The 12,847-nt window shown below is 42.2% G+C and overlaps 1 protein-coding gene across 2 annotated transcripts in view; it reads left to right on the top strand.

Annotated features, from left to right (window-relative positions):
* The first annotated feature begins 722 nt into the window (after window positions 1-722).
* Window positions 723-12,847, top strand: part of IREB2 (iron responsive element binding protein 2) — a 54,574-nt gene continuing 42,449 nt past the window's right edge. The window contains exons 1-2 of one of the 2 annotated variants that reach the window (XM_021710533.1): window positions 723-884; window positions 2,206-2,295. In XM_021710533.1, the coding sequence (XP_021566208.1) occupies window positions 866-884; window positions 2,206-2,295 (109 nt within the window). In that variant the 5' untranslated portion in view covers window positions 723-865. The remainder of the gene's footprint in view (window positions 885-2,205; window positions 2,296-12,847) is intronic. The other variant, XM_021710534.1, reaches the window with a different exon arrangement.

Raw genomic sequence — 12,847 nt, 5'->3', positions numbered from 1 at the left:
GAGAAGGCAATACAGTTTTTTTAGTTGTCCTTCCTTAAGAGTATAATTCCAAAGCTTTTGTTCATATTTTTTTGATTACCCTTATGTTATTACAAGATGACCATAAATGCTGTTGGATTGTTGTCATTTAAAAAAAAAGTTGAGTGCCTCTTAGTGCCGGATCAGTACAACCTCCTTCACCCGAGCCAGATGTGTGGGCTACCCACATACGACAAGTTAACGTCAGGCCTTATTGTTTTCCTGAAGCTGTTTTTCTTAGGACTTTTGATTTCGACCCCCACTTCGAAAGTCATCCTGCAGGAACCACACACCGCCCGACCTCAGAAACCCAAGTGGACATTTTTTAATATACATAAACGTTATTTATTTTAATTGAGCCGAGGTAGGATGGGTCTCGCTGTTTTGCTCAGGCTGGCCTCGAAACCCTGGCCTCCAGCGATCTTTCCACCTCGGCCTCCCAAAGTGCCGGGATTACACGTGTGAACCAGCGCGCACAGCCCCAACTAGACTCAAGGAAACAAGCAAAGGAGAGCTACGGAGGCCACGGTAGCCACGCCCCCCCTAGTCACTCCAGCACCCCCCCCCCCCCGTTCACAGCGGCGACTGCGCGAAGTACCGCCTTCTGGCTAGCTCCACCCCTCCTCTTTCTTTGTTTTCACGTCCGAAGATCTCGCGGGACTTAAGCGACAAATCCCGCGAGCACCGAGCCGGGGCCGGCTCTGAGGCTCTCGCGGTGTTTGCGCGAGACTGTTTCCTTCCTTCCTCCCTTGCCAGTCCGCCTGTCTTCCTCCCCTTCTTCCCCGCCCGGCCTCCCCCTCCTTCCCCTGCTGGCCCCCTCCCCGCAGGAATAATATGGTCTCTGGCGATGGACGCCCCAAGTGCAGGTCAGTTTCAGGCGGCCAAGTTGAGTCTGGCGACTGGGAACACACGCTGCCTGGGCGCCGTGTCCCTCGCTTCTGTCGCCAGAGTCGCGGGCCGGCGCTCGGGCCTTGGGACTTGGGTCGCGCTCCCCTCCGGCCCGTCCGCTGGGCCGCGCGGAAGCTGGGCCTCCCCTACCTTCTTGGGGCTGTCCACCCCGCTACAGGGCGGCTGCTGCGTGCTGCCCGCCGCTTCCCGGCCTCGCCGGTGAAACCCGGGCGGAGAAGAGGCCACTTTTCTTCCCCGTCCGCCCCCCTGTGCGTGAGGCGAAGGGGCCTGCATCTCCTTGCCGGTGATGGATTCAACAGTCTAGCCTCGAGCCACCCCCGTCCCTCCCCGCCCCCGGAAGCCGAGTAGGGGCGGTCAAGGTTGAGCGGGGGTCCGCCCGTTCCAGGCCAAGTATGCAGCGCCGGGTTTCCACACCCCTCCCCCGCCGCCTCCCTTCCCCTCAAAGAGAAAAAAACACGATTCATTCCAAAAGTGGGCTGTGCTCGTCTCTTCTGGTTTTGGATTAAGTCCCTCGCGGCTTGAGGGTCCTGCCCACCCTTTGCAGTGAGTCTGCACAAAAGGTCTTTTCAGCCTCAAGGCCGCCTCCCCAGAGACGACAGGGGCCGAGCACGTTCACAGGCGACCCCCGGACCTTTGACTTTGTCGTGCAGCTTCCATTCCGGCAAACCAGAAGGACATGTCTCTTTAGGGAAGAGTGTGCCAATTTACTCACATACCTTGTTCACTTTATCTTCAGAACCTGCGAAGTTTTATGTGTGGGTTTGGTTTTGATTTTTTATCTATGTTGAAATTCTCTAAAAATGCGTTTTCTGATGATGATGGTTAGTTTAATCAATTTCTCTAACATAATTGTGGAGTCTGTACTTATGCAGACTCCACTTAAGTCTGTACTTATACAGTTTTCAGGACATATCTTTTCAGAACATCCCCATACGTTATTAAAATCATTCTATTGTTCCTTTCCAGGTATTCTTTGTTAACACATTTCAGGAGTGAATTGTCTTGCGAGTTTTTACTTGACAAGACTCATAGTTTAGAGCCGTATTGTCAATATGGTGGATACTAGCCATGTATGACTTTAAATCAAAATTAAATAAAATTTAAAATGCAGTTCCTTGGTCACTGTAGCCGCATGTAGCTAATGGCTATCTTACTGGGCAGCACAAATGTAGACCACAGTGGAGAATTCTGTTGGACACAGCTAGTTTCCAGGCATTTTCACTTTGGATAAGATGCTTTGTAGCTGTGTTTAATGAAAATTTTTTGTTTTTTCTCCAGGATACGCCTTTGAGTACCTTATTGAAACATTAAATGACAGTTCACATAAGAAGTTCTTCAATGTATCTAAACTTGGAGGCACCAAGTATGGTAATGTTGCTTTACATTTTTTTTGGCTTTGCTTAGCTTTTAATAATTAAATCGCATTTGTCAAGTTGAGCTAAAGAAAATTTAAATTTATTTTCACCCTGTTGTTGTAACAGGCATACTGACAGACACATTTCTCTGCCATTTTAAAAACTCCTTGGGACACCTTTTGTTTGAGGAAGATTTAACCTCATACCTTCACTTCTCGTATAAAAATCTAAGCTAATTAAGCAATATTTTTTTCCCAAAGAAACTACTAATGCAATTTTTAGAAAAACCTGGCTGACTGATAGTCTTTATCAAATAAATGTATGTTTTACTTTTTGAAATGAGCAGTGCCCGCATTTATTCTTTTTGTCATTTGAATAGGAATCATCAGCAGGGCCCACTGACTTGGATTGTTCTCCAATACTGGGCATGATTTGCCCTGACCTGCACACCAACACTTGGCAGACATTCACACTTGCTTGATCAGGGTCAAACCTTTCACTGTGGTCCCAGAAGAGTGAACTTGGTTGACTTCCAAGGCAGTGGTTGGAAGTCTAGACTTTACTGACAGTTGAGTAACTTTCTCAGCTGGGCCAGTGAAGGGAGGACCTGTTTGGAAGATTATGCTTTGTGAATTTTTCAGTGAAAACAACATGAAAAGATAAATGCCAAATTGACTGTAATTTTAGAGGGGGCTTTTCTTTCATCTTATATCTTTTTTCTTGCCTTATTTAGTTTAATAGGATTTTCTTTGTGTTTTTCTGTAGATTTTGAGGAATTTGAATATTCTAGACTACCATGTGCAGCAATTTTTTGGGTATTGTGAAATATTTTGCGGTGTCTTAGAGAATCCTCATCTTAGAATTTGGTTGCCATTTAAAAATAAACAGTTTGCCAAAATGAGAACAACATTCTTTACCTTGTATGTTCAGTTGCAGTGATTGGTATATATGTGTTGATTAAGAGAGGTTGGTTATTTTCTTAATGATATTTGTCTTTTACATTTATTTTATCCCTTTAGTGATGATGAGTTTGCGTTAATTTTTGAAAATGGAATAACTAAATTGATTATGTACAAGGAAAGTCTTTTATGTATTTCCCTTTTACTTCTCCAGAATATCTGATGATTCTAGCCTGGAAGTTTTTTAACCCAAATTTTATACTTAATCAAAAGAACATATGTGATGATGATGTTAAAATTAAGTATAGCTGGGCACGGTTACTCATGCCTGTAATCCCAGCACTTTGGGAGGCAGAGGCGAGAGGATTGCCTGAGCCTAGGGGTTTGAGACCAGCTTGGGTAACTTTGTGATCAGGGTCTACAATAAATCGCCTCTACAATAAATCAAAAAATTAGCCAGATGTGGTGGCACACACGTGTAGTTCCAGCTACTTGGAAGGCTGAGGTAGAAGGATTGCCTGAGCTCTGCAGGTCAAGGCTGCAATCACCATGAGTGTACCACTGCATTCCTGCCTGGGTGACAGAATGAGACTCTGACTCAAATAAACACATAAATCAGTAAAACTGAGTGTAAATTCTATCTGTGGATAATTTGTAGAAGTATGCCTACTTGAAGATGGCCTATATTTCCCAAACTTAGGGTATCAGGAAACTACTTTTAAAAACTGTAAAATGCGTTGAAAGGAAATGATTAATAATATAAAAGTTAAATGATCTCTGAGGAAAAATGAACTGTTGTGGGCATCTGTACACCATGCATCTGTACATAACTTAATTCCAGAGTTTTTGTAACCATGATAAACGCAATAATAGAAACCAGAAACCTGTAGATATGAATGCCTTCAAAACAGAAATTTGGTTTTTTTTGTTTGTTTGCTTTTTTTTTTATTTTTTGAGTTGGAGTCTTACTCTGTTGCCCAGACTGGAGTGCAGTGACTGCTCCCGGCCACTGCAGACTCGACTTGCTGGGCTCCGGCGATCCTTCCGCCTCAGCCTTCCAAGTAGCTGGAACTACAGGCGCATGCTACCACGCCCGGCTAATTTTTTTATTTATTGTAGAGATGAGGTCTTGCCAAGTTGCCCAGGCGGGTCTCGAACCTGCGGGCTCAGGCAGTCCACTCACCTCAGCCTCCCAAAGCATGGGATTACAGGCTGAGCCACCGAGCCCGACTGAAATTTGGTTTTTATTTCTGTGGGGTCAATACCCTGGTTTCATAGAGTGATTATTTTGAGAGGCTTATTAATAGTTATTTAAGTAATAGCTCAGTAATTAAGAGGGAATAAAATTTGAAAGAACAGTTGACTTTGAGAGAAAGGAACAACTTGGGTAGAAAGTATTTTGCTTGTTTAACATCAGAACAAAAAATCATTATTGCATTTTTGGTGGGAGCAGATTGAATTGCCTCCCAGACATATGCTTACAAGAAGACATTACTTTAGTGGTCACCAAGATTCAGGATCAGCGTCTTCCCTGCCCCCATTCTGCATTCTGATGCCTGTTAGGTTGAGAATCACTAGTCATGAGTAACGTTAATGAAGGAATGTGCTTGATTCTTCATGTATGATGGGGAGGTAAGATAGTTGAGAACTACTGTTGTAAGCTTCACACTGACTGTGTCAGGAATACCCACAACTTCAAGGAGCTGAAACCTACTGTCCAGTGACTTGAACAAATGGGAATTTCTTTCTCTCAAATGACAAGAAGTCTGCAACACCAATCTCAGCAAGGACCTAGGCCTCTCCTTTCCTTTCATTTTGTTTTCATTTGGTTGCAGAATAGTCAGTGCACCTGCAGGTATTATGTCCATGTTCTAAGCAGCCAGAAGGGCAAAACAGGACGAAAAGCCCTTCCAGGGCCTTTTGGCTCTTTGGCCAGTATGTCAGTGGCCACTCTTAGCGTTCAGAAGGCTGAAAGATGGAGTACAGTAGTCCCTCCTTATCTGTGAGGGAATATGTTTCAGGACCCTCAGTGGATGTCTACAGCTGTAGATAGTACCAAACTTTATGTATACTGTTTTTTTTCCTATACATACATACATACGTACCTATGATAAGGCTTAATTTACAAATTAGGCATGGTAAGAGAGGTAATAATAGGTAATAATAAAAATAAAAATACGTAATAATAAAATAGAACAATAACAACAATATAGCATAATAAAAGTTACATGAATTTTGTCTCTCTTTCTCTTTCTAAAAATAGCTTATTGTGCTGTAGTGTAGGCAACTGAAACTACAGAAAATCAAGCCCTGGATGAAGGGAAGACTACTGTATTTCAGTTTCACAGCTTTGACAGTAGAGAAAGGAAAGGGAGAGGTGGTAGGAGTGGGTGATGAGAGGATAGCCTGAACTTTCTGCTCACCAACCTGTACTCTTTCTTATTCTGTCTGTAGTTAGCAACACTTAATTGACTCCTGTTTTTTTCGCTGCCATTGTGTCTTTTTGCTTCCCAGATTTATACTCAGGGTATCTTTATGGAAGCAGACACATCTTAGACATTGATTACATTTTGATCGTAAATGATTTCACTTGTGGGGACTTGTTTTTAATGTACTGGAGCTGCCTGCCACTCCAAGGCACTGACTAGAAACTTAAGAGGTTTTGAGTGACTCTCTTGAGTAGATCTTTGAATTTGAAACAATAGCTATATTTAAGGAGGGAGAAATCATTGTTACTTGTAATAGTGAAAACTACTTTCAGAAGGAACTGAGACTAGAATTGCTACTAAACAGAGGGCATGGTGGAGGACAGTCAACCCCAGAGAATTAGAATGAACAGCATCTTGGAAACATGAGTGACTATGTTGAAGGAAGGGGAAGACAGTGAAGAGACTGGCCAGGCTGGAGGGAAAGTTTTATTTTAGAGAGTAGCTCTTACTGGGCAATAGGGCCTTCAGCTGGTATAAGCCCTATGCCCTCTCTTTGTCTCAGGTAATCTCATTCACCCTTTCTTCCTTCTTGACTGCTTGCTTTTTTAACCACAGTTCCACTTAGTCCCATGATAGAACCAAGACTTGGTGGCCAAATCCTACCTTGCAGACTCTGAAAGAAAATCTATATTTTATTTTTTAGGAGAGTTTTTGTTATTTGTAAGAATCACAGAAATACAAGAACATTACAGACAGCACAGAAAATCTCATTTTTATATGTATATACAAGTAAATGTAAATGTCCTACTTTTAACAAAAATGCACTATACATTGTTTTGTAGCCCTTTTATTCACTTACTATATCATGAACATCTTTCCATGTCATTGAATACATGTATCCCTTGCTATCTGCATCTATTTGGTTTCTGAGTCAGGGAGCACGAGTTTAGGTAGAAAGGAATAACCTGTGCTTCTCTACAACTTCTGATGGCTGCACAGCATTGGCGGTGTGAATGCCTCATGGTTTAGTTAACAGGCCCTTGAATATTGAGGTCATTCCCAGCTTTTCTCTACAAATAAAGCTACTTATGTATGTGCTAATATTTACATTCTTGTTAAGATTATCATTATATAGAATTATTGACTTGAAAGTGTGCTATTCCTTTTTATCCCATCACACACTTTTATTTTTATTTTTTTACTTATGCTATATTCTCTCTGTTCCAGTCTTTACTCTGGACTATAAAGAACAGAAACTCACTTAAGTAAAAAAGATGTTGCAGTTTCCAGGCATCCAAAGAATAGTCAGGCCTTGTGGGAACCAGAATTTCAAAGCCAGAGGCAGTTATTCTGTTTGTTACTTGAAGGCTGCCTGGTCTCTTTTTGATTTGGGGTCTCACTCTGTCTCCTAGGCTCAGGTGATCCCTCTGCCTCAGCTTTCCGAGTAGTTGGAACTACAGGCACATACTGCCATGCATGGCTAGTTTTTTTGATCATTTGTAGAGACAAGGTTGCCTAGACTGGTCTTGAATTCTTGGGCTCAAGCAGTCTACACGCCTTGGCTTCCCTAAGTACTGGAAATACAGTTGGGAACCACCATATCTAGCCACCTGTCTAATCTCTTTATTTGTTTCTTTTCAAATATCTACTAAAGTCTTCCACCTCTACTGCCCACTTATTTACTCATTTATGAGTAAATGTCCAATATGGCCACTGCTGTTCCATTCTTTATATATTATGATTGTATTGCCAGTCAGTTAAGGCTGTACCTCTAGGTGCATTTTTCACCTATTGTTTTAATCTATTTTGACTGGACTTGTCAGGTGTCTGTTGCTAGTTTAGTTATCCTACTGGAAAGGACACACAAGTCTGTGTTTTCTAATTTTGTCTCTTCCATGGACTCTGGAAAAGGGTGAGAGTTTGGTAAGCAGTGAAGTAGTTTACTTATAACGTGTATGTGTAATGCATAACTTTCTAAAGGTTACCTTTACCTAACTTGCTATGTTATTCCATGTAAAACCCCATGTGCTCAGCAACCCTCCGCATTTTGCTTTTATTTTCAATTTTTGTTTTAAATTAGACCCTTTTGGTTGCAAGACAGACACCCAGTAGCTCAAGTAAAGAAGGATTTATTTCAATGATATGGAGCTTCCAGGGCAGTGAAACGGGGATACCTCAAGAAAATGGCAATGGGCCAGACTTGAGGGAGTTCTTTATTTTTTCTCTCAGGGGCTTCAGATTTCTGCCCTCCACTCTTCTGGTCCCTCCATTTCACTACGGACAAGCCTGCTCTGCCTACTCACTTTGTCCATGGCCTCAGTTGGCAACCTCAGTCTTTAGCTTAGTTCTTAACACCTGTCTGGTTCAGTCTCTGTCCTGGTTCCCAGTTTCTGAGATGAATCTAATTGGCCTAGTGTCTCTTTTCTCACTAGGCTTTTGGTCTTCGATCTGCCAAGGGATTGGCTCTTGCTTCAGTGCTGTAGCCAAGGAGGCAACAGGACACTGAGAACTGTCCATCCTATAGGTAGCAGTTTGGATAGGCACCTTGAAGTGCGTCTGGTGTGCATGTTAGCAAGTAGTGCTGGTTTACATGCTTACCATAAGGAATGAGAAGAGGATGTGTTTCTTCATCTTCATCAACAGTGGATTTTTGTTTTGTTTTCTCAACCTTTGTCAGTTAGTGAAGAAAAAAAATCTTAAAGAAGTAGGAATCTTAGCCGGGCTTGGTGGCTCGGCCCGTAATCCCGCACCTTGGGAGGCTGAGGTGAGTGGATTGCCTGAGCCCACGGGTTCGAAACCCGCCTGGGCAACTTGGTGAGACCCCATCTGTAAAATAAATTTTTTAAAAAATTAGCCGGGCGTGGTAGCGCGTGCCTGTAGTTCCAGCTACTTGGAAGGCTGAGGCAGAAGGATCGCTGGAGCCCAGCAGGTCGAGGCTGCGGTGGCCGGGAGTGTTCCACTGCACTCCAGTCTGGGTGACAGAGTGACTCCAACTCAAAACAAAAACAAAAACAAACAAACAAAAAAAGAAGTAGGAATCTCTTTTTCTGCTTCCTTAGACTCTCAATGGCAAAATATTCACATGAAACAAGGCCTGAGTTTCTTTTTGGATATCAATCCTGTCCAGCCTGGCTCTGGTTAAAGTCAGAAACAGTACCTTGACTTTAGTCAGACATGGGTCAGGCCAGGTCTGGTGGAATTCCAGGGTCTTCTAGAACAGTTTTCTAATCTTTTCACTGGGTCCCTGGGCTTGAGCAGGGCTCTTAGGTTTACCCCATAGCTGTGTTAGCTGGTTCTTGCTCTAGTCTCCTATCCCTCTTTCCCAGTCGGGACTCCAAAAGATACCATGTCTTTGGGGCTTTAAACAGGCTAGAGTACCTGTGGCTCCAGAGTCTTTCTCTTTTCCTTCAGGCTGGTACGTTTCCCTGTCATGTTTAGTCATCTGTAGCCTATTTCGGAGCCAGTTGGTCATTTTGATATTCCCTGTGGGTGGTTTCTACATCTACTGCTTAAACCTGTAATTCTTCAATTTTACAAATAACAAAACTCTTTAACTCTGCTACATTGCTTCATGATAGCCAGGGACGATGGTTTTAAATCCACTTTATACGGATGAGGAAAATATGGTTAAAAATCTAAGGAATTTGCCCAAGGTCCCAACATATCTTCTAAGTGAGGAAACTTAGCCTTAGACGCATATCTTCTGATTCCGACATCAGCACTTTTTCTCCCCAGTACCATTCCATTTTCCAGCTTGGTAATGTCAGTAATAAAACTGCTAGTATTTACTGAGTACGAATTTACTGTGTGCCGTTCTGTTATGCACTTAGCCAAGGTCCACTGCTAAGGACCATTACCTGCTAAATGCTGGAAGAGAAACATGAACAAAAATCTGTGATTCCAAAGCCTATGTTTGTGAAAAACCATTCCAGCAGGAGTTGCAGGCTTATATTTACAGAGACCAGAGAGGCAACATAAGCAAGTGAATTGGAAATGGCCCTAGTGGGAATTGAGTAGCAAGCAGAAGAGCACATGCCCTACAATAAAGAGGTGGGCACTTACTAAGCTCCAGCAGAAGTGAGATTGGTATTGTAAAGTTTTCCCATTTTTATCTTGAAAACTCAGAAATTTGGATTTTCATGTGAAAAACCTGTGGTTTTAAAATATTTGGCAATTAAATTCTCTACAATAAATAAAAAATTAGCTGGGCATGGTAGCGCACAACTGTAGTTCCGGCTACGTGGAAGGCTGAGGCAGAAGGATTGCCAGAGCACTCCAGTATGGACGATGGAGTGAGACTCCAACTCAAAAAAATAAATAAATAAATAAACTTTAAAATCTTAAAACTCTGCAGAACAAATAAAACATGTTTGCAGGCCAACGATCTGTGACCTTTGCAGTGAGAGAGACATTGTATTCCCTTATCTTACTAGCAGCCATTAAGCCTTGAATAGTAGGGTCTCCAGTCTTGGGAACCTAGGTATGTATCCTTTTCTTCAGCTGCTTTGCATATAAAATAGCAAACCTTGGCCTCTTTTTTTAGAGCCTGAACCACTTGTTGGATCTTCCATGAAGTAATTGATCAAAAGGGTATCTTGTTTGCAGCTTATTTCAGAAGTGTGCTAACACAAATCATCACGCTTAACCAGTTTAAGTTACTAGTGTCTTGATTACCTGTCCGTTAAAGCATTATTAGCTTTCTGGATTTCTAGACTTCTAAAAATAACTGATTAGAAGAGACAGAAGTAGCCCAGTCCATTTTGTTTACTTGTTTTGTGAATCTTTCAGCAACACTTTCATTCAGTTAACATTTATTGAGTACTTGCATGTTTCTGGCAAATGAAAGATTTGCCAGATAGAATCTTTGTGCTAAAAAAAGCATGCAGTTTAGTAGTGGGGACATACATGAAAAATATGTATGAAGTACAGTACAAGCATTTTTCCTTAAGCAACCATTGTACTTTGGTATTAAGCAGAAATGCTGTGTAATGCATTTCATTTCTGTCACACAGAATATTAAAAAGACTTGACCTCAGCAACTGAGATTTATAAGATTAACATTTTTTTCCTGCTTCATCAATGATATTCTTAAGTGAAATTGGTATTTTGTATGATAATGATAAGTACTATAGGTTGGGTATCCCTAATCTGAACATCCACAATCTGAAACCTGCTGAGCGTTAATGTGACTCTCAAAGGAAATGCTCATTGGAGCATTTTGGATTTTGGATTTTTGGATTACGGATACTCAACTTGTAGTACAATTTGGTGCCACTGCCTTGAGTCTTGCATTAGCAGTTGACTTGGTGGAAATTTCATGGTGGTGTTGATAGAAAGCAAAAAGATGTGAGAGGGAGGGGTTGAGGAAGATGTCCTGATGTTTTGACACAAACATCTGGGTGGGTGGTGGTGCTGTTTACTGTGCTAGGGAATGGAAGGGCAATGGATGACAAGGACTGGGGAGGAGAAATCAATCACTGAGTTGAGTTTAGGTACTAGTGAATTTGTGAGCATATCAGTATTTAAGTACAGATGGTAAGGAGGCAGTTAGGCATGTGGCTTTGGCGCTCAGAAGACAGGCTTGGACTGCAGAAAGTATTTTGGAATTCTTGGTATATAGATGGTCATAACTGAAGCTACAGAAGTAGTTAAACTCCCTAAGGGAAACAGTATAGAGTGAAAAAAGATGTGAGCCTTGATATGAGCTTTAAGGAATTCCTATTTAAAGATCAAGTAAAAGAGTAGAAGTTAGCAAGGAAAACAAAACAAGGTTGCCAGAAAGTATTAAGAACTGTAAAGGGTCTACAATTTCACTCTCTTTGCAAGTTAACAAGTTAGCCTGACATAGTTATGTTTCATGGATGTTGGCAGAAAGCACCTGACTCCTGGATCAGAGGCAGTGGGCAGTTTTTTACCCACCCAAAGCATTATCCTTAGTGTCGGCATTCGTATTGGTTTTCCAAGCTCTTGTTTCTACAGGGTGACATTGAAGAGGACCGGGTGACACCTGCACACTCAGAGGTTGTATGACAGAAAAAATGCTGTGTCTTATGAAGCCCCAAATATTTTATAACGGGTAGTAAGCATGCCTGCTCTTTGTTTCAGAGGGAAACAAACGAGCTTATCTTGTAAGGCTATGCACTATATAGGACATCTCTGGAAAATAGTCTGGAACAAAGGCAACCATGCAGAAATGTGAAATGGGAGACATGGAGAATTATCTTCCACTGAAATGTTAGAAAGAAAGCTGGAGGATGGTGTTGTGGAATCCCATAGCAAAAGAGTATTTAATTTAAAAAATTAGCCAGATATGGTACCACGTGGGAGGATGAGGTGGGAGGATCACTTCATCCCAGGAGTTCGAGGCTGTGGGACCCATGGTCATGCCCCTGCGCTCCAGTCTGAGTGACAGAGGAAGACCCCGACTCAAAAAAAGAAAAGAAAAAGCATATATCAGAAAGGGGGGTATTGTTAGCTTTGTTGAATATTGCTGTGAGGCTGTTGGGACTCTAGCTAGACCTGCTTCGTTGGTGTTTAAGGATAGAAATCAGATTGATGTGGACTGAGTGAATGGAAAGTAGTAAAGTGGACACCGGTGGTATAGAGAATTTGAAGAAAACAGTACATGGAAGCCTTTGCTGTTATACTGGTGCTAGAGGCTGTTGAAACGTTGATGGGAAGAATCCAATTGAAGGGTAGATTGCAGAAAAAATAAAGGAGAGAGGAAATGATTGACGGGTCCTAAAATGGTCAGCCGGAAGGGCTGTACCTTGCTTGTAGGGAAGCTGGCCTGTGATAGGAGTTCCACGCTCCCTGAACTTTGAGGAAATTCCAGAGGCAGACAAGGCTTGTTGGCATAGCAGGGGGAGGTTGAGGTAGGAGTTGTAAGTTTCTGCTCTCTGTGAGGTAGGAAGTGGGACTAGTTTCTGTAGGACATAGAGATTAACTTGAAGGAAAGTAGATGAAGTTAAGAATTGTTGTGAAATGTGGGAAAATAAGCAGATCAGAGACACAAAGTAGGATTTCTGGGTGAAGAGTGAGGATTTGACTGAGGCTGTACCCATGTACTTAGGGTGCCAGTTTCCCAGGGTTGATGTTTTAGGATTTTTTTCCCTTTGCTTCCTTCTTTACACAGCACCACCATTAAAACCACAACCAGCTACCATTTTATACCCATCAGAATGGGCATTATATAAAAGACAGGCAATAACAAATTTGGGGAGGACATAGAGAAATG

This window comes from Carlito syrichta, unplaced genomic scaffold, assembly GCF_000164805.1.
Source record: "Carlito syrichta isolate Samal-C Ts95f unplaced genomic scaffold, Tarsius_syrichta-2.0.1 Scaffold289529, whole genome shotgun sequence".
NCBI classification, from domain to species: Eukaryota; Metazoa; Chordata; class Mammalia; order Primates; family Tarsiidae; genus Carlito; species Carlito syrichta.
Note: the sequence above shows the minus strand (reverse complement) of the source record. Positions and strands in the feature narration are given on the sequence as shown.